Here is a 21,445-nt window from a genome sequence, read left to right as displayed (position 1 = left end):
CCCACTCTTGAGTCCCAATTGGTCCCCCAAGCCAGGTGTCCCTTACTCTGCTGTGTTGCCTTAAAGGACAGTCACCATAGTGGGTGGTTGTAGTGGTGAGCGGAGGTAGGTGGGGTTACTAAATCAAATAGGGCGGCTGTCCACCCAACACCTTTCCGCCTACTACTGGGGTCACTCCTTAACACGACAGGTGGCTGGCCCCCTGCCATTTTAAATAATAATCAAGGATCTATTGAGGTTGTTAACAAACTATTTTGCCCTGATGATACACTGCCTGCACCATAATGCGAAAGAGAAAATGCTGGAAAATCTCAGCAAGTCTGGCAGCATCTGTAGGGAGAGAAAAGAGCTAACGTTTCGAGTCTGATGACTCCTTGTCAAAGCCATAATACACCATAATACAATTGGTGTTGGCAGGGGTGAGCAGGCCATTTTTTAACATGTTTTTAAAAGGTTGGGAAGGAAGAGGCAGGTAATATCTTCCTGCATTGCCATTTGCACCTCCTTAAGATACCCCCTCTACTTCCTACATGTTTGCTCTCTAAAACCAACCACTGCCACACACCCCCAGCTCCTTCCCTAAGTTGCCCAAACCCTCCCCGCCCAATATGATGGACGTATCATGCTCCAGAATCCACTGAGCCTTCTTCTTGGTACAAATTGCAGTCTAGGCAGCACACACTCTTGACACTTTAGGCAGCAAGCACTCTTGACACTGCCGGAACTGCTGAAGCTGCATCCGATTGGCTGGCAGTTCCCGAGGGTCAGGCCCCGCCTCAGTGAAGTCAGAAAGTCCCACTAGCAGGCTACTTTATACTTGGCCTAAAATATTGGACTGGACTTTACGTTCATTCGCCAGCCTGTTTTTGGTGGGGGATGGGGACTGGGGGGCACATCAAGCAGGGCGGTGCCCATCCCACCACCTTCCCGCCTACAAGTGACATCAGCCCCATAACATGCAGTCACATGAGAGACAGTATGGCTGAAGAGTGGGTCACTGTGGAGTAAGTTGGCTCCACACCGACTTTGGTCATCTGCCCTCCCAGTATTATGCAGACTATTCAGTTTTTCTCTCCACAGATGTCGCCTGAGTTTTCCCCACAGTTTTTGTTTTTATTATAAAAACATCTGTTGGGTTAGGGGAAGGGAAGTACCTCAGCTGCATTACCTTAAACTCTATAATCTTTTTGGGCTGTTTCTAGGATCCCTGCGGGCCCTTTGTTCTATGTAAGTTCCATACAAGGTCCAAGAAGAACATCGTTCAGTATGCTCACATGTTGGCTGGAAAGTAAAGTAAGAAGTCTTACAGCACCAGGTTAAAGTCCAACAGGTTTGTTTCGAATCACTAGCTTTCGGAGTGTAGCTTCTTCATCAGGTGAATCTGAAAGCTAGTGATTCGAAACAAACCTGTTGGACTTTAACCTGGTGTTGTAAGACTTCTTACTGTGGCCACCCCAGTCCAACGCCAGCATCTCCACATCATGGAAAGTAAAGTGGCTATGGAGGACAGGAGAACTCTTTCCTGCCCAATACAATTATAATTACATTTTTACTTAACTGCACCAACTCCCAAAGGCCAATATCAAGGGGCATAGATTTAAAGTAATTGGCATAAAAATTAAAGGGGAGTAGAGGAGTACATTTTCACCTAGAAGGTGTTGGGGTTTTGAACTCATTGCTTGAAAAGATAGGCAAAAACCTTCACCACATTTTTTAAAGATACTTGGATATGACTTGAAGTGCTGTAACTCACAGAGCTTCAGACCAAGAACTGGAAAGTGGAATTGGGCTTAATTGCTCTTTTCCAGCTGACACAGGCCACCTACAGTGCTGTAAAATTTCTATGGGGGAAATTTTCCATTTCTGAAAGATGCTGGCGAGAAAACCAGCGGGCACCTCGCCACGTTGTGCAGCACATTGTGCAAAGAAAAATTGAGGCATCTCTCACACCGTCATGTAGGTGGAGGGGAGCTGAAAAAAGAATTCCTAAGATCAGGATGTCATTTTTATATTTTTATAAAGTGCCCCAATCTCGGATTTAAAAAAAACAGGAACCCCATCTCCCCAATGGAGCTTCCCAGAGGGCAGTGAGATTCTAGTTTCTTGACTTCTGGGGGATTTTGTGCCCACGTCGCTGTTTGCTCCCGACCCAGGTGCGGAATTCTCTCACCCCCCGCAGGGTCAGGGAATCGCCCAGAGCCGGCATAAATTCCGCGCCCGCCGTGGCCGGAATTCTCCGCCACCCGGGAATCGGCGGGGGCGGGAATCGTGCCCCGCCGATCGGCGTGCCCCCTGTGCTGATCGGCGGGCCCCCCGCCGCGATTCTCCGGCCCGCGATGGGCTGAAGTCCCGCCGCTGTCAGGCCTCTCCCGCCAACTTAGTTTAAACCACCTCTGTGCCGGCGGGAGCAGGCGGCGGGAGTGGGCCCCGGGGTCCTGGGGGGGCGCGGGGCGATCGGACTCCGGGGTGTGCCCGCGATCGGGGCCCACCGATCAGCGGGAGGGCCTGTGCCATGGGGGCACTCTTTTTCTTCCACCACCGCCACGGCCTCCATCATGGCAGAGGTGGAAGAGACCCCCTCCAACGCGCTTGTGCCGGTGGTGACGTCAGCGGCCACTGACGCTCCGGCGCATGTGCGGACTCACGCCGACCGGCGAAGGCCTTTCGGCCAGCTCCAAAGTCGGGCGGCTTGGCGCCAAAGGCCGTTGACGCCAGTCGGCGGAGCGGGAGTCACTCCGGCAGGGGCCTAGCCCTTAAAGGTGCGGAGAATTCCGCACCTTTGGGGAGGCCCGACGCCGGAGTGGTTGGCGCCACTCTGCTACACCGGGGCCTCCCGCTCCGTCGGGTAGGGGAGAATTTCGCCCCATGTTTCTAGATGGAGCCAGGTGTGGGCTTGGGTATAGGAAACCTGACCATGAGGAAGATTAGAACTATGAGAAATTTTAACAGTAGGACCTTTTAGAGAGAAGGGAATCCTCTCCCCCACAATGTCGCAGGCCTCGATCTCACTCATTCTCAACCGGGAGAAGGACCCTGAACAGTGTGGGTCTTACAGGCCAATCTCGCTTCTAAATGTGGATGCCAAACTCTTGGCTAAGATCTTGGCCACAAGGATAGAGGATTGTGTCCCGAAGGTGATGGGGGAAGACCAGACTGGATTTGTTAAGGGCAGACAACTTAATGCAAATGTGCGGAGGCTTTTAAATGTTGTTATGATGCCCTCGGAAGGAGGGGAAGCAGAGATTGTGGCAGCAATGGATGCAGAGAAAGCTTTTGATCTGGTGGAGTGGGAGTACCCGTGGGAGGCCCTGGGTAGGTTTGGGTTTGGTGAGGACTTTATTCGGTAGGTGCGATTGCTGTACCAGGCACCTGTGACAAGCGTGTGCATGAACCGGCTTAGGTCGGGATATTTTAAATTGCACCAGGGGACGAGGCAAGGGTGCCCCCTCTCCCCGCTATTATTTGCTCTAGCCATTGAACCGCTGGCCATGGCATTGAGAACCTCAAGGAACTGGCAGGGGCTGGTCCGAGGGGGCGGGTGTGGAGCACCGGGTCTCGCTCTACGCGGATGATCTCCTCCGTATATTTCAGACCCATTGGAGGGGATGGGGGAGATCATGTGGCTCTTGAGAGAATTTGGCAGTTTTTCAGGATACAAACTGAACGTGGCGAAGAGCAAGTTGTTTGTGATCCAAGCTAAAGGGCAGAAGAGACTGAGTGAGCTGCCGCTGAGGAGGGTAGAGAAGAGCTTTCGCTACCTGGGAATACAGGTGACACGGATTTGTTGCATAAGCTTAATTTGACCCGGCTGGTGGAACAAATGGAAGGGGACTTTAAAAGATGGGACATGCTCCTGCTGTCACTGGTGGGGAAGATACAGACCGTGAAAATGGCGGTCCTCCCCAGATTTTTATTTGTATTTCAGTGCCTCCCCATCTTCATCCCTAAGGCCTTTTTCAAGCAGGTGAATAAGATCATCTCAGGCTTTGTGTGGGCGAATAAGACCCCGCGAGTAAAGAGAGTGTTGCTGGAACGCAGTCGGGGGGAGGGTGGGCTGGCGTTGCCGAACTTTTGCAACTACTACTGGGTGGCCAATATAGCTATGATTAGGAAGTGGGTATTGGGGGAGGGGTCGGCATGGGAGCGGTTGGAGGCAGCATCATGTAAAGGCACCAGTTTGGGTGCGCTGGTAACGGCACCTCTGCCAATCTCGCCGGCCCGCTACTCCACAAGCCCAGTGGTGCTGGCGGTACTGAAGATCTGGGGGCAGTGGAGGAGACACAAGAGGGTGGAAGGCGCGTCGGTCTGGACCCCGATATATAATAACCACAGGTTTCTACCGGGTAGGATGGATGGCGGGTTCCAGAGCTGGCAGAGGGCAGGCATCGAAAGGATGGGTGACCTGTTTATCGATGGGAGCTTTCCCAGCCTGCAGGCACTGGAGGACAAATTTAAACTGCTGCCAGGGAACGGCTTTAGATATTTGCTAGTGCGGGTCTTCCTGAGGATACAATTGGTGGCCTTCCCACTCCTGCCGCCACAGGGGATACAGGATAGAGTAGTTTACGGTACCTGGGTGGGGGAGGGGAAGGTGTCGGATATCACCCATGAGCTGTTGGAGGTGGAGGAAACCCCGGTGGAGGAGCTTAAGGGCAAAAGGGAGAAGGAGTTAGGAGGATAGTTAGAGCCGGGTCTGCAGGCGGAAGCCCTGAGTAGGGTCAATTCCTCCTCATCATGTGCTAGGCTCAGTCTAATCCAGTTCAAGGTGGTCCACCGGGCACACATTACGGCAGCGAGGATGAGCAAGTTTTTCGGGGTAGAAGACAGATGTGTGAGGTGTGCGGGAAGCCCAGCAAACCATGTCCATATGTTTTGGGCATGCCCGAAGCTTGGAGGGTTCTGGCAGGGGTTTGCCAAGGCAATGTCCAAGGTTCTAAGTACACGGGTGGTGCCGAGTCCAGAGGTGGCAATCTTTGGAGTGTCAGAAGACCCGGGAGTTCTCCCTGGTAACCCGGAGACAGATCCTTTCAATGTGGAGGGACTCGAAACCCCCGAGTGTAGAGACTTGGGTCAATGACATGGCTGGGTTTCTCAGCCTCGAGAAAATAAAGTTTGCCTTAAGAGGATCAATGCTAGGGTTCTCCCGGAGGTGGCAGTCGTTCGTCGACTTTCTTGGAGAAATGTAAAATGTCAGCAGTAGCAGCAACGGGCGGGGGGCCGGGGGGGGGGGGGGGGGGGGGGGGGGGAACAGTTATTTTATGTTATTTCATGTGGTGTGTGAAGATAGAGCCAATTGGGGAAATGTATATTTTTTCACCATGTTTACTGTTTACTGCTCTTTTTTTTTATTATTGTTATAAAATTTTACAAATACTTCAACAAATATATTTTTTTAAAAAGAAATCTTAACAATAAATTAATATGAAAAGTTAACCAAATGCATATGTATGATTTTTAAAAGTCTGTTTTACATCAGAAATGTTGCATTTTATGTAACTTTATTATAGAAAATGTCACAAAGCACTTTATATAGAAGGAAAACAAAAATAGGTTTCTGTTATATATGCATCCTCCTCTCAAACAATTCCTTCCAGTTCTGTCAGTTTAGCAATTGGCTGGAAAGGTGGTTTGTGATGCAGGGCGAGGCCAACAGTGTTGGTTCAATCCCTGTACCGATTGAAGTTATTCATAAAGGCCTGCCTTCTTAACCTTGCCCCTCACCTGAGGTGTGTTAACCCCAAGGTCAGATCACCACCAGTCAGCCGTCCCCTCAAAACGGAAAGCGGACTATGGTGACTTCACTTTTAACAGTTTTTAAAATCCTTTTTCTTTCTATATCCTTATTTTAGGTTGGTCTTTTGGACTGTGTTCCAATGCTTTCAGCTAACCTAAGTGCAGAACAAGAAAAAGATATTGAAGTGGCACGCTGTGGTGCTCTTGCACTCTGGAGCTGCAGCAAAAGTAAAAAAAATAAAGATGCTATTCGTAAAGCTGGTGGTATTCCTCTGCTGGCATGCCTGCTGAAGTCGCCTCATGAAAATATGCTTATTCCAGTTGTTGGCACACTGCAAGAATGTGCTTCAGAGGTAACAATAATCAATGGCAATGTGATATAACAATAGCTTTGAAAATATGTCAAGGGTCCAATTAAAGCAAAAAACGTTATAAAGGAAATTATATGAAAAGAAATTTGTAGGGCGTGAATCAATGACTTTGATGCACCCAACTTGGTGTTGGGACAAGGCCGTTGAATACAAATTTGCGATGCTCGAATCATCTTGCAAGATCGAAGGGAATCGTACGGCTCATTTAAATATACGTTCGCGGATTCTCCCAGTGCCTTGGCCTCAACGGCTGCTTTTCTGAGACCTTACCAGGGTGCCGTTTAGTAGTGACTCTGACCAACGTGAGCAGGAAATCACACTAAGTGTGGCCTCGGCCCAGAGAATATCCAGAGGACAAAAGAAACAGCAATGTGCTGTTGAGGAGCAAGATGTTTCACGGCACTGCAGTGCTGAGAAACACACCACCAAACGCGCCCGAAACTGGACTTAGAAATTTTTCGGGTTTACTGCGTCCGTAATCCTATTGCTTATTTAGCGGTTGAAACAGTCAGAGTTGGGGCATCCGGTGACGGTGATGTGCTGAGCAGTCGCACATCAGGTGGCCATCCTCCTGAATACAATCAAATAGGCACCTTTAGACAAATTTAGCTTGAAAATCCTGACTTATTTCATCCTCAGTTAAGAAAGGGAGAGTATAGGAACAACATGCCAGCAAATGGGAGCTCGAGAGGCCACAGTGAAGGCAGGAGCAGAGGAAAAGGCCACGAGCAGCGGGTGGATGAGTCGGAGGACCCATGAGATAAGGGGTCCCTGGCCACCCTGGAAAGAGGGAGACTGATGACCTGAACAATGGCCTCCACCCAAGATGGGGCCACAGCCAAGGGCAATAATTGCCAAATTACACTGTTATCAGGATCGGGAGAGGATCCTGCGGTGAGTGAGGCAGACGAAAGTGAGCAGCTGGAAAGGACATCAAATCCGAGTCTGCCAGGCCATTGGGGCAGACCTGGCAAAGCGCAGGGTCGAGTTCAACCAGACGAAATCGGCCCTGTACAAGAGCGGAGTGAAATTTGGAATGCTGTTCCCAGCCAGGCTCTGGATCACGTTTCAAAACAAGGAACACTATTTCATCACCCCAGCGGAGGCGGACAAGTACGGATGAACAGCCAAGACAAAGGGCAGATGAGGCAGCGCTGAGAGTGAAGCAGAGGAAGGAAAAGGGAAAAAGAACTATGATGGACATATGTTGGGCGAGATTCTCCCAAAACGGGAGAAATCGTAAAGCTGCCGTAAAACCCGGGCGGGTTTTACGGCAGCGCGCCTCTTCCCGACCAGGGACCGATTCTGGTCCCCGGTCGGGGCTAGCAGCCCGACGCCGTAGGCTCCGGCAAGACGGGCTTAACGAAAATCGTTAAGCCCGCTTGCCGGAGTTAGCGCCGGCTGACGCGTCATATGACGTCAGCCGCGCATGCGCAGTTTGGAAGACTCCAACCCGCGCATGCGCGGGTGACGTCATCGCGTTTTGCGCAAAACCCGCGCATGCGCGGGCCGGGTTGCCCCTCAGCCGCCCCGCGAATGGATACTGCGGGGCGGCGGAAGGACAAGTAGTGCGCGGGCATCGGGCCCGCTGCCCGCGATCGGTGCCCACCGATCGCGGGCCCATGGCACCCTTGGCACGGCCATGGTACTGCCGTGCCAATCGGTGCCATGGTTATTAATTGCGAGTTTGTGACGCCGTTTTTACGAACGGCAAGACCAGGTGTGTTTGCCGTTCGTAAAAACGGCGGAAAGGGCTGGGACTTCGGCCCATCTAACAGCTGAGAATCGCTGCCGGCCGTTAAGAAAACGGCGGCAGCGATTCGGGTCGGGACTTCGGCGGGGGGGGTGGAGAATAGCGGGAGGGCGGCAAAAATGTCGGGAAGGCCCTCCCGCTATTCTCCCACCCGTCGTGGGGGGCGGAGAATTTCGCCCGTTAAGTTTGCGTGGGAGAGTACTGTTTCGCTTTGAACAGAAATGTCAGACCACAAGGAAGGGCGAGGTCAGAAAGCAGCGGAGGGTGAATAGGAAACAGGGGGAATGGCTATCTAGTGGGCATAGGAAAGGAGTAAAACAGCTCTGGGAGGGGGGGGGGGGCACCACACTAGCAGTCAAAGCTAGCGCTAGGAAGCATGAAGCAAAGGGGGGGCTGCAACACACCTCCCGGCAGGGAGGGAGCGTCTGTCGAATGGGGGGTACCTTAGCAATGGAGAATGTAAGGGGCGAGATAGGGAGGGGGGGGACATGGGGATTGGGTAGCAGGGGGGAAGGGGGAACATAAGGGAAATACAAGGAAAAGAAAGGGATGGCTTTCAGATTGGCTTCAGCAGGTAAGGTCCAGGTTGAGGGAACAGGATTGCGCCGCAACAGCCTCTTTGGAAGGTCCCTGAACAAAGGGAAACCCCGGAGTGCAGGGGCGCACCCATGTGCCGTACACACAGTTGGTGGCCATTTTGGACAGCCCCCTAACAAAAGCAAACCTGGAGTGCAGGGGTGCATCCACCAGGTAAGTATGGTTGATACCGCAAGAAGAGGGGGACAAAAGCCTCCCACCAGGATTATCAGCTGGAACGTCAGGGGACTTAACGGCCCAGTGAAAAGATCCAGAGTCATCTCCCATCTGGGAAGTTTGAAAGCCAACAGTTTTCCACCAAGAGACCTGAGCGAGAAGGGCCAACTGCGGGTAAGGAAGGACTGAGTGGGACAGACGTACTACTCATTTTACGGGATGAGGATGGTCACAAACCCAGGGAGACAGTACATCATGGTCAGCGGTGTCTTTGACAGGGCACTGGTAGTTCTGGTAAACATGTACGTGTCCAACTGGGATGACAGGGATTTAATAAAGGAGACCATGGCGGAAATCCCCAACATCGCCACATACCGACTGATCATGGGGAGGGGGACTTTAACTGTGTACAGCACCTATTGACAGACCGATCAAACCCCAGATAATGGAGAAAGACAGGCATGGCTAAGGAACTGGGAGCATTCATGGAGCAGATGGGGCTGTGGACACATAAGGGTTCCTACGCCCTGGTGAGATTGAATTCTCATTCTTTTCACTGGTATATAAGGTATATATCCGTATCGACTTCTTTGCAGTGGGGAAATTGGTGCTTCCAGAAACAATCAGAGCAGAATACTCCACGATAGTCATCTCCGACTACGCTCCACATTACATGGATGTGAGATTGGAGACGGGCCGAGTCCAACGCCCCACATGAAAGTTGGACACGGACCTCTTGGCCGACAAGGTTTTCTGCCAGAAAACATCACAGGCCATAGGTGAGTACACTATCAACAACCAGAATGGGGAAGTCTCATCTTCCACATTCTGGGAGGCACTGAAGGCAGTAATTAGGGGAGAGATTATAGCCTACACTATTCGTAGGGACTGGGAAGAGAGGGCAGCGAGGCAGCAACTGATCGACTCCTTTGTGGAAGTCATCAGAGGGTATTCCGAGGCCCCCACCATAGAGCTCTGGTGGAGAGGAAAAAGCTACAAATGGACTTTATCCTGCTATCCACCAGGAAGGCAGTGCACTAATTCTGCCAGCCGACGGGGACTCGGATATGAAACGTTTCCTCAATGGACTGGACATGCCAGTCATGAAAGGCGACAGACAGATGGAGCTGGAAGCACCAATAGGACTGAGAGAGGTAATGAAGAGCATCAACTCCATGCAGACGAGGAAGGAGCCGGGACGCGATGGGTTCCTGGCAGTCTTCTTTAAGAAATTTGCACCAGCTCTGGCCCCGCACCTACAGGAGATGATCGCAGACTCGCTAGAAAGGTGCACTTTGCCTCCTATGCTAACACAGGCCACCATATTACTGGTACCCAAGAAAGACAAAGACCCGACAGAATGTGGACAGACCCACCCATCTCGCGGCTTAATGTAGATGTGAAAATACTCATGAAAGTCATGACCAAGACACTGGAGGACTGTGTACCAGAAGTGGTCGCAGAGGACCAGACGGGCTTTGTCAAGGGTAGACAGTTAACTTGCGAACATCAGAGGCTACTGAATGTGATGCTGACCCCAACTGGGGAGAGAACACCAGAGGCAATTGAATCTCTGGACACATAAAAGGCCTTCGATCGAGTTGAACGGAAGTACCGCTTAGAGGTATTGTAGTGGTTTGGGCTAGGGACGGGTTTCACCTCATGGGAATAACTCCTGTACAAAGACCCCAAGGCGAGTGTTTGGACCAACACCAACATCACTAGCTCTGAAAACTTCCAGTTGCACAGAGGCGCGAGGCAGGGTACCTGAATGTGGCAAATAGGGGCTTTTCACGGTAACTTTGTTACTGTGTTAATGTAAGCCTACTTGTGTCAATAAAGATTATTATTATAAGGGTATCGGAAGGGGAGGCAGAGAGCACAGAATTTCACTCGATGTGGATGGCCTGCTCCTCTACATCTCGGACCCACAGAACGGCTTGAAGCTCCTGGAAGAGTTTGGGGCCTTCTTGGGGCCAAAACATGGGCAAGAGCGAGATATTCCAGTGAGCCGGAACGGGTGAGAGACGGAGCTGAACGGTCTACCATTCAAACTCGCCCAATACAAATTCCACTACCTGGGGATCCAGATAGCCATGACTGAACACATATTTTCAAGTGGAATCTTACCAGTCTGGCAGGGAAATTAAACAGGACCTACAAAGGTGGGATGCACTCCCGCTCTCCCTGGCAGGGAGAGTGCAGACGATCAAGATGAACGTACTGCCAAGGTTCCTCTTCCTTTTTAGATCCATTCTGATCTAAATGTCCCCAAGGAGTTTATAAATTTTTTAGATCATTTGTGTGTCTATGGGTGGGGGGGGGGGGGGGGGGGGGGTGTAGTACAGCTGAGAGAGTGAGGGGATGGGTAAGGGAGCCGAGCAAGGAATGGGTGAAGATGGAGGAGTCATCCTGGACGGGAATGAACCTCCGAGCCCTCCCATCGATAGCGCTCCCATCCCCGCCAGCAAAGTACACATCTAGTCCAGTGGTGGTAGCTATGCTAAAAACTGGAACCAGATAAGACAACATTTCTGCTTAACTGAGGCGGTCACCATGCCCTCCATCTACAGTAACCACAAATTCCCAAAAGCCATGCTAGACGGAACTTTAAGAAGTGGAGACACGACAGGGGGACGCTAGCGATCAAGGACCTTTACATGGTGGACAGACTTGCAACCCTATACGAGCTAACGGAGAGACTGGAGCTACCGAACGGCTAAGAGCTCCAACATTTACAAATCAAAAACTTTCTCCACAAGGAGATGACGAAGTACCCTGGGCCCCGAGGGACACGATGCTGGAAGAACTGCTGGATGTGGACAGTATGGAGAAAGGGAACTGTGGGGACATTTCCAGGTCACTTTAGAAAGACCACTTTAGAGAACACCACTAGATGGGACAAGACAGAAATGGGAAGACGAACTAGGGATGGAAATAGGGTGTAGACTCTGGAACGAAGCACTAAGTCGGGCCAACTCCATCTCCTCCTGTGCAATGTTAAGCCTCATGCAGTTTAAAATGGTGCACAGAGCACACCCAACCAGAATACAAATGAGCAGGTTCTTCCCGGTGGTGGAGGACAAGTGTGAACGGTGCCAGGTTACCTGGACAACCACACCCACATGTTCTGGGCCTGCCCCAGACTTGTCGGGTTCTGGACAGCCTTCTTCAAGGCGATATCCAAGGTTATGTGGGTGGAGGTGGAGCCGTGCCCGAGAGTGGCAGTCTTCGGCATATCAGACCAGCCAGAACTTAATTGCACTGGCAATCAGCAGCACCACCCACAGCTGTGGACTGCTGGCAGACCTGTCAGAATTTCTCCATCTGGAGAAAATCAAATACACCATCTGAGGGTCGGACGACGGCTTCCACAAAGCGTAGAGATTATTCATCAGCCTGTTCCAAGATCGGTTCGCGGCCAATAGCGGAAAATAAGGGAGGAGGCGGGGGGACCAGTGGGGGTAGACAGGACTAAACAGGAACAAAGGGGATATGCAGCAAGGGAGGAACCCAGGGAAATATCAGGAGGGGACATGGAAAAAGAGCAAAGAGGAGGCCAGAGGCCACCCCCCCCAAACAAAGTCATAAGGGCAACAACACCAAATATGAGACATAAGATAGATTATAACATCTACAATGTGATGCACTATCAATTACGACGAGATGAGAGTAGAATGTAATCGAGGCTTTATTACGCAGAGATGTGAGGCCTCCTACAGCAGCTGACGACATTGCTGCTGTACGGAGAGCACACACATTTATACTCCGCCTACTGGGCGGAGCCAGCAGGCAGGGATCTACACCCGTACCTGTAGTACAGGGGCCTTACCGTCAAACCCATACAGTATAATACATCAGTGGTGACCACCACACAATGGAAGAAAGGGCCTAAGGTGGAGCATGAGAAGCAAAAGAGGGAGGGGAGGGCTGATGAAAGAAAAGCATGTAAATTGTACATAATAACGTCTTACTCATGTATAGTGATGTATAGTGTACAGATGTAAACATTCAATAAAAAATTTTTTTAAACAGGAACACTCAGACTTGATATCTGATAGTTAATAAACATTGATGTTTGATAACTTATTTATTATATCTGACATGTAGATCTCGAAACAAAGGATTTTCATAAAGATTTTTTAAGTTCTCTCATGGGATGTGAGTGGAACTGGGTGGGCCAGCATTTATTCCATTCCCAAATTTTCCTTCAGACGGGTGTGGTGTGTTGTCTTCTTGAAATGCTGCCGCCCACGTGTTTTAGGTTCCCAAGTGACACTATCAGGGTGCCAGGCTGGCTGTGCCAATATACCCAGATGCCAGGTTGGCACTGCCAGGGTTCGGGCCGGGAGGCGTTACTAGGTAGAGGGGGAGGTGAGGAGTGTTCCCAGGGGCCTCCCCAAGGTTGCGGGGAGATGGGGTGGCTGTAAACGGGGCGGGGGGGAGAGAGATTGGAGCAGTCTGTGGTGATCCACCACTGTGTAATTGTTTGTGTGCTTGTATTAGGGGATGTACAGCAGTACCTGTATTACAGGTTTGTCGGTAGCCCCTGCCGGCTAGCCCCGCCCACAGGGAGCAGTATAAATATGTATGAGTTCTCCTGAGCTGCCATTCTACCAGCTGCAGTCAAAGGATAAACATCTCACGGTAATAAAGCCTCTCTTGTACCGATTCGAGTCTTTAAGTGCAATTGATAGCGCATCAATTTATTACCGTGAGATTTTCCGCATCATGGACATCAGAATAAAACCCGATCGCTTGCAGCTGGATCCGCAATCGCCAAACACCAGAAAAGACTTTAACCACTGGCTGGTTTGCTTCGAGGCCTACATCACCTCAGCGGACCCCGCACTGTCGGAAGCTCAGAAAATTAAACTCCTCTACTCAAGGTTGAGCTCCAGTGTGTTCCCGCTGACACAGGACGCGCCGAATTACGCACGCGCCATGGAACTTCGCAAAGAAAATTACGTCCAGATGATGAACACTCTGTTTGTGAGGCATGTACTCGCCACTCGCGTACAACTACCTGGTGAGTCGATTGAAGACTTCTGGCGGGCCCTTATCCCTCTAGTACGGGACTGCAAGTTCCAGGCTGTCACGGCCATGGAACATTCCAATCTCCTCATGCGTCATGCATTTGTGACGGGGAAATGACTGCTGGAAGGGGCCGCGCTCGACCTAGCGGCGACAAAGACTTTAGCGCTCTCAATGACGGTCGCTTCGCATAATGTACAGTCCTACCCCGCTCGCCGCGCGGCCCACCCATCCTACCCCTCGTGGATCCCGCAACCGACCCCCCCCCCCGACTGGGGCCGCTTCCGCGCAAAATGCCTGCACTGCTCGCCACACTGCACACTCTGGGGGTCCCCGCTGCTACTTCTGCGGCCAACAGAAGCACCCCCGCCAGCGCTGCCCAGCCCACACCGCGACCTGTAAATCCTGTTGCAAGAAAGGCCATTTTGCAGCGGTGCGTCAGGCCCACGCAGTTGCCGCTATCGCGCCCAACCTCTCTCCATTCCCTCAGCCAATCACGCAATGGGCGCCGCCGTCCTCTGCTCCCGGGGTCACGTGCGACCAGTGGGCGCCGCCATCTTCACCCCCCAGGCCCACGTGCGGCCCGTGGGCGCCGCCCCCATAACGTGCGCACCATGGGCGCCGCCATCTTCCCTCCCCAGGTCCACATGCGGCCAGTGGGCGCCGCCATCTTGCCCCGCCCCCACAACGTGCACTGCATGGGTGCCGCCATCTTCTCCCCCACAGGTACTTCGGATGCCGCCATTTTGTCCTCCCCTCGGGACTGGACCACGGGACCCGGGTCGCTGCCCCTCCTCATCAGACTCCTCGGACGATCGCCTGCTACTCGCCTCCATGACGCTCGACCAGTCCCGTCCTCACAACCTGGCTCCCGCTTCAACGACGGTGCTCATCAACGGCCACGCGACCTACTGTCTACTAGACTCCGGGAGCACCGATAGCTTCATCCATCCGGACACGGTAAGGCGCTGCTCCCTCACGGTCCATCCCGCCAACCAGCGGATCTCCCTGGCCTCCGGATCCCACTCTGTCCCGATCTGGGGCTTCTGTCTGGCCAATCTCACCGTACAAGGCGTTCAATTCAGCGGTTTCCGCCTGTACGTTCTCCCCAACCTCTGTGCTACACTTTTACTGGGCCTGGATTTCCAATGTAACCTCCAGAGCCTCACCCTCAAATTCGGCGGGCCCCTACCCCCACTCACCATTTGCGGCCTCAGGACCCTCAAGGTTGACCCTCCCTCCCTCTTTGCCAATCTGACTGCAGATTGCAAGCCCGTCGCCACCAGGAGCAGACGGTACAGCACCCAGGACAAGACCTTCATCAGGTCCGAAGTACAGCGGCTGCTTCGGGAGGGTATTATCGAGGCCAGCAACAGCCCCTGGAGAGACCAAGTGGTGGCGGTTAAAACTGGGGAGAAACACAGGATGGTCATGACTACAGCCAGACCATCAATCGGTACACGCAGCTCGACACGTACACCCTCCCTCGCGATTGCACAGTACCCGGTCTTCATAACGATTGACCTGAAATCCGCCTACCACCAGCTCCCCATCCGTAAATCGGACCGTCCCTACACTGCCTTCGAGGCGGACGGTCGCCTCTATCAATTTCTCAGGGTTCCCTTCGGCGTCACTAACGGGGTCTCGGTATTTCAGCGAGAAATGGACGGAATGGTTGACCGGTACGGACTGCGGGCCACGTTTCCATACTTAGACAATGACACCATCTGCGGCCATGACCAGCAGGACCATGATGCCAACCTTGCCAAATTCCTCCACACCGCATCTCTCCTCAACCTCACTTATAACAAGGATAAGTGCGTATTCAGCACAAACCGCTTAGCCATCCTCGGCTACGTAGTTCAAAACGGACCCCTGGGGCCCGATCCCGACCGCATGCGCCCCCTCATGGAGCTCCCCCTCCCCCACTGCCCCAAGGCCCCCAAACGATGCCTGGGGTTCTTTTCTTACTACGCTCAGTGGGTCCCACAATACGCGGACAAAGCCCACCCACTGATCCAGTCCACGCAATTTCCCCTCACGGCTGAGGCACAACAGGCCTTCACCCGTATTCGCTCAGACATAGCCAGTAGATGCACGCAGTAGACGAGACACTGCCCTTTCAAGTAGAGAGCGACGCCACATATGTCGCCCTTGCCGCTACTCTAAACCAGGCAGGCAAACCCGTGGCATTCTTTTCCCGCACCCTCCATGCCTCCGAAATTCGACATTCGTCTGTTGAAAAGGAGGCCCAGGCAATCGTTGAAGCGGTGCGGCAGTGGAGGCATTACCTGGCCGGCAGTAGATTCACTCTCCTCACTGACCAATGGTCGGTAGCCTTCATGTTTAACAACACGCAGCGGGGCAAGATCAAAAACGATAAAATCTTACGATGGAGAATCGAGATCTCCACCTATAATTACGAGATCTTGTATCGCCCCGGCAAGCTCAACGAGCCCCCAGACGCCCTCTCCCGAGGTACATGTGCCAGCGCACAAGTGGACCAGCTCCGTGCCCTGTACGACAGCCTTTGCCATCCGGGGGGTCACTCGGTTGTACCACCTAGTCAAAGCCCGCAATCTGCCCTACTCCGTCGAAGAAGTACGGACAGTCACCAGAGACTGCCAGGTCTGTGCGGAGTGCAAGCCGCGCTTCTACCGGCCAGACCGCGCGCGCCTGGTGAAAGCGTCCCACCCCTTTAAACGCCTCAGCATGGATTTCAAAGGCCCCCTCCCCTCCACCGACCGCAACACTTATATCCTTAGTGTGGTCGATGAATTCTCTAGGTTCCCCTTCGCCATCCCATGCCCGGATATGACGTCAGCCACCGTCATCAAAGCCCTCGATTACATATTCGCTCTGTTCGGTTTCCCCGACTATATCCACAGTGACAGGGGATCCTCATTCATGAGCGATGAGCTGCGTCAGTTCCTGCTCAGCAAGGGTATCGCCTCCAGCAGGACGACCAGCTACAACCCCCGGAGAAACGGACAGGTAGAGAGGGAGAACGGGACAGTTTGGAGGGCCGTCCAGCTGGCCCTACGGTCCAGAAACCTCCCAGCCGCTCGCTGGTAACAAGTCCTCCCGGATGCATTGCACTCCATACGGTCCCTACTGTGTACTGCAACAAATAACACGCCCCATGAACGTGTTTTTACCTTCTCTAGGAAGTCTACATCAGGGGTGTCGCTCCCGACTTGGCTCGCAGCTCCAGGGCCGGTCCTACTGCGCAGGCATGTCAGACTCCACAAGGCGGACCCTCTGGTGGACAGGGTACGCCTGCTCCACGCAAACCCCCAGTATGCCTACGTGGAGTTCCCCGACGGCCGCCAGGATACAGTTTCGCTCAGGGACCTGGCTCCCTCGGATGCCGTTCCCACTCCCACACACCTCCCCACCCACGCGCCACCCTCCCCTCCCCCGGCACTCCCAGTATCAGCCCCACAAGGTCCATCCCTCGTTCCCCTGCCCACACTAGAGGACATGGAAGATTTTGGCACACTCCCGGAGTCGTTCAGCCACTGGCCAGCACCAACACCGCCAGCACCAACACCGCCAGTACCGATGCCGTCGACGCCGACACCGCCTGTACAGACGTAGCCAGCAGTGCTGCGTCGCTCTCAACGAGCCGTCAGACCACCGGTCAGACACAACCTCTGACGGGCACCGGGTTGCAAGATGGACACTTAATTTTTTTTCCCCTCCCTCTGTACATAATTCACGGATTATGTATATAGTTCCACGTCACCCCCGCCGGACTCATTTTTAACTGGGGGTGAATGTGGTGATCCACCACTGTGTAATTGTGTGTGTGCCTGTACTAGGGGTGCCTGTATAGCAGTACCTGTATTACAGGTTTGTCAGTAGCCCCTGCCAGCTAGCTCCGCCCACAGGGAACAGTATAAATATGTATGAGTTCTCCTGATCTGCCATTCTTCCAGCTGCAGTCGAAGGATAAACATCTCATGGTAATAAAGCCTTGTACCGATTTGAGTCTTTAAGTGCAATTGATAGCACATCACAGTCATCCAAAATTGTGCCACAATCTGCAAGGAGCCTTTCCTTCTGGCGAGCATCAGTTCACCAACAATAGCTCACCTTCAGTAAATTCCTCTAAGTTCTCCATTGATGGAGGGTTTCCCCGAGGCTAAAGAAAAAGGCAAAGTGCCATTGAATAGCGAGAGCAGCGCCAAGAAACACCCCGCTAAATGCACCCAAAACTGGAAATAGAAAGGTTTTGGGTGAATCATGCCTAGTATTTAATATTCTGTTGAATTCATAAAATATATATTTATTTTCTTTATTTATTTCTCAGCCAAGTTATAGGTTGGCCATTCGAACAGAAAATATGGTTAAGGATCTGGTAAGAAATCTTAGCAGTGAAAGTGAGGAACTTCAGATGCATTGTGCCCGCGCCATTTTCAAGGTAGAAATACAAGACTACCTGTTAGTTTTCGGACTCTTCAAATATGTTTTCCTGATAATATTTCTGAGCTGTTTCTCTGAAGCCATCTTTTCAAAATGTCTCAAACATGCATTTATTCCCTTTAGTTTGAATCAGGGTGTTTTGAATGTCGATAATATAAACAGTGAAAAATTATGACAGAATATAATAGCTGCACATCATTTTTTATGGAAGAATGTTTGAAGTCAGGATTAAACAAATTTAAATGAGCCAAGATCCAAGTAGTTACCAGGATAGTGCTTCTTGTGCACTTCAGCACTGACTACTCTGGACTATTTGGGGTCAGCAGCAGAATATTTAATTTGCATGATACCACTGGGCACATTCCATGCACCCATCAACCTCATTCTGCTGGAAACTCTGGCATCTATTGTCATTAAGTCGGGACCCCTGAGTAGAAAGGAGCCATTTAAATAGAGCATTTTCTATAAATGAAATGTAGATTTTTTTTTTCAGAAAGTCAAAGAGCTTCCCTGCCTGGACCTATGGGGCACAGAGCATCTATCCTTTGGCAATCCAAATCGCTCATTTTATTTGATATCACAGCTTCAAAAATATATGTTGGCTCCCATTGTTCAAGAAAATAAAAATTCCAGCATAGTTAATTCCCCTCCTAACCCCATCCTCCGATGCCATTTTCTTCAGGTGTTGCCTTGTTTGCAGCAGAGAGCAAGATTCTCCATTGCGAGTCCGGCTCGCCACTGCTGCCAGCGAAGGTGGAAAATTTGGTGCTCAGCCAAATCTCCATTCACTGCAGCCGGACCGGAGAATCTCGCCGGCCTGAAGGACCGGAGAATCAAAGTCATAGGCTCTGTCGCAAACAAGTCCACTGCAAGGGCCTGTGAGATGGCAGAACCCTGCACTAGTGCAGTATTAACAAATACCAACAGCCACTGAAAGACTATTGGTTTCCCATTGTGTACCAGCCACTTTCCTGGTGCTGTTAGCGACAACGGACACAGGGTGAGTGTGACACAGGGGCATCCATGCAGGGCCAAATATAGGGATGCTCTTAAAAAATTTAAAACAGCTTCCCTATCAAGCAGATTTTGAACTAAATACCTAACTTAATTTTTTTGTAAATTTACAGTACCCAATTCTTCTTTTTCCCAATTAAGGGGCAATTTAGCGTGGCCACCTCACCTGCACATCTTTGGGTTGTGAGGGTGAATCCCACACAGACATGGGAGAATGTGCAAACCCCACACAGAGAGTGACCCAGGCCAGGATTGAACCCAGGTCCTCAGCACTGTAGGCAGCAGTGCTAACCACTGTGTCCTAGTGCCTAGCTTTCAGGAGTTTGTGCACTAGTTTCCAGCTTTTTTTGCATTCACAACTCAAATTCAAACAAGCTGAACTGCTTGAGCACCTTGGAGATGTTAAGCCTCCATGCAGGGATGGTCGCATCTATGTCCTTCATCACATCCAACAGCCACCATTGTATTATTGTCCCAATTTTGTTTATAGTTCTTTTAAATTTTTTATAAGATTGAAATTGGTACTAAGGACAGAGGTAAATGAAAATGGGTTGCAAAGAACTTTATGGGTTTGGATTTTATCTCCCTCATCAATAGATTTGAAGCTGGGGCTCTGTTTAAGTCTAGCGCTCAGTCTGCCTGCCGCACACTGGTCTGCCCCACCCCCACTGTAATTCTACCAATGGAAAGGGTGGGATCAGGTAGCCCATCTGCCAATGGAGCAGTTGAGGCCCTTAAGTAGGCAATTAATTCCCACTGAAGTACCTCATCATGCACTGGGTGCTTCGGAAGGCCCATCCCAAGGTTCCCCCCCCAGGTATATCTGTTGGTCTCTCAATCACCAGCACAGTCCCTCAGCCCTTTTTCAAAGCACGCCAGCTTCGTACCTGGTGAGACCACCCAAAACTGATCTAAATCCCAATCTAGCTGCGCAGCTGTCTCAAGGTACTGGAGAGTTGCTGGCCTCTGATTGACCATAGCTCTCTTTTTTTGCTTTTTATTCTTTTGTGGGACATCACTAAAAAGGCCAGCATTTGTTGCCCATCCTTAATTGCCCTTGAACGTCAGTGGGCAGTCAAATGTAAACCGCATTGCTGTCAGTCTAGACTCAGATGTAGGCCAAACCAGGTAAGGATAGCAGATTTCCTTCCCTAAAGGGTATTAAGAAGCAGATTGTTCCGTACCTGAGGGATAAAAATCCCACTTCCAGCATATTAACGGCTAATTGGCCATTCAGTGGTTGCGGGGCAACCAGTGTTCCCCACTGCAGGCCGCCCCTGACATTTTAGCCTTAGGGAGGGAGGGAATTCAGCGCCTCGTATAATTCAAGCCATAATTTGAGTATTTTCCTAGTGTAAAATAATTTCCTGATTGAGGCATATATAAAGTAAAAACTTTCTTTTATAGGATTTGAAATTCTAATGTATTTAATTTTAGAATAAACAGATTAATGGTTTCATTAAAATAACCCACAGAAGAATTTGATATATGTTAATCAGTGGACTAGATGTAGGAAACAAAAAGTAACTTCAATGCCCAAAAGTTTTTTTTTACATCCTTCACATTTTTATAGGTTTTAATATGGAATTGTCCTTTAGTTCTTCTCTAGTGCTCATTTTATTTTTCTTCGTAAATATAATATTCTAATCCTTAGTGAGGCAAAAAATAATTTTCTACATGTTTTAAATAAATAATTTTCACAAACAGTCAATGGGACAACAAATGAGTCTTAGATATAATTTTGTTTAATTTTGTATTTTATATACAATTTTGTGCTTTCTGTTAGTGTGCAGAGGATGAGGAAACACGTAATCTTGTGAGAACTCATTTTGGACTGGGACCACTGGTTAAGCTTGTCAGCAAGTCTTATAACAAGGAGTTATTAGCTGCAGCCACGGGAGCTGTCTGGAAATGTGCCATCAGCATGGAGAATGTAGAAAGGTATTGATTAATTAAGACTGAGAAGCTTCAGTTCTAGAATGACTCTTTCAATTAAATAAATACATTTACTTCATTTCTGTCTGTTCAAACATTTCAGGTTACGTAGCTCAAATAATATTGAGAAGTATGGTGAGGAGAAAGATTATATTAACCTTTACTTTGTATTGTATTCAATTTATGATTTGCTTTGGCCTTAGTAAAATACAAATATTCTTTGGCATCACCAATGCATGAATAACATTCTGGGTAAAATATTTTATTTTCTATTAGCAAATAAGCATATGTTAAAAAGAAATGAAGAATTTTCCCTGCTGACGGTGGGGCATACTGAAGAAAGGTGATTTTTAACTCTTTTTTGGATTGGTTGGATTTGTTTATTGTCATCTGTACCGAGGTACAGTGAAAAGTATTTTTCTGT

At 50.5% G+C, this 21,445-nt stretch overlaps 1 protein-coding gene across 4 annotated transcripts in view; it reads left to right on the top strand.

The window, feature by feature from the left end:
- The window catches only part of odad2 (outer dynein arm docking complex subunit 2), a 434,182-nt gene that overhangs the window by 255,538 nt on the left and 157,199 nt on the right, over positions 1-21,445 (top strand). For all 4 annotated transcript variants that reach the window (XM_038798210.1, XM_038798206.1, XM_038798208.1 and 1 more), the window contains exons 13-15: positions 5,850-6,086; positions 17,960-18,070; positions 20,873-21,027. In XM_038798210.1, coding sequence (XP_038654138.1) covers positions 5,850-6,086; positions 17,960-18,070; positions 20,873-21,027 — 503 coding nt within the window. The remainder of the gene's footprint in view (positions 1-5,849; positions 6,087-17,959; positions 18,071-20,872; positions 21,028-21,445) is intronic.

The sequence above is a fragment of the Scyliorhinus canicula genome, chromosome 5 (assembly GCF_902713615.1).
Source record: "Scyliorhinus canicula chromosome 5, sScyCan1.1, whole genome shotgun sequence".
Lineage (NCBI taxonomy): Eukaryota > Metazoa > Chordata > Chondrichthyes > Carcharhiniformes > Scyliorhinidae > Scyliorhinus > Scyliorhinus canicula.
The sequence above is the reverse complement of the archived record's forward strand: the minus strand, read 5'-3'. Positions and strand labels throughout refer to the sequence as shown.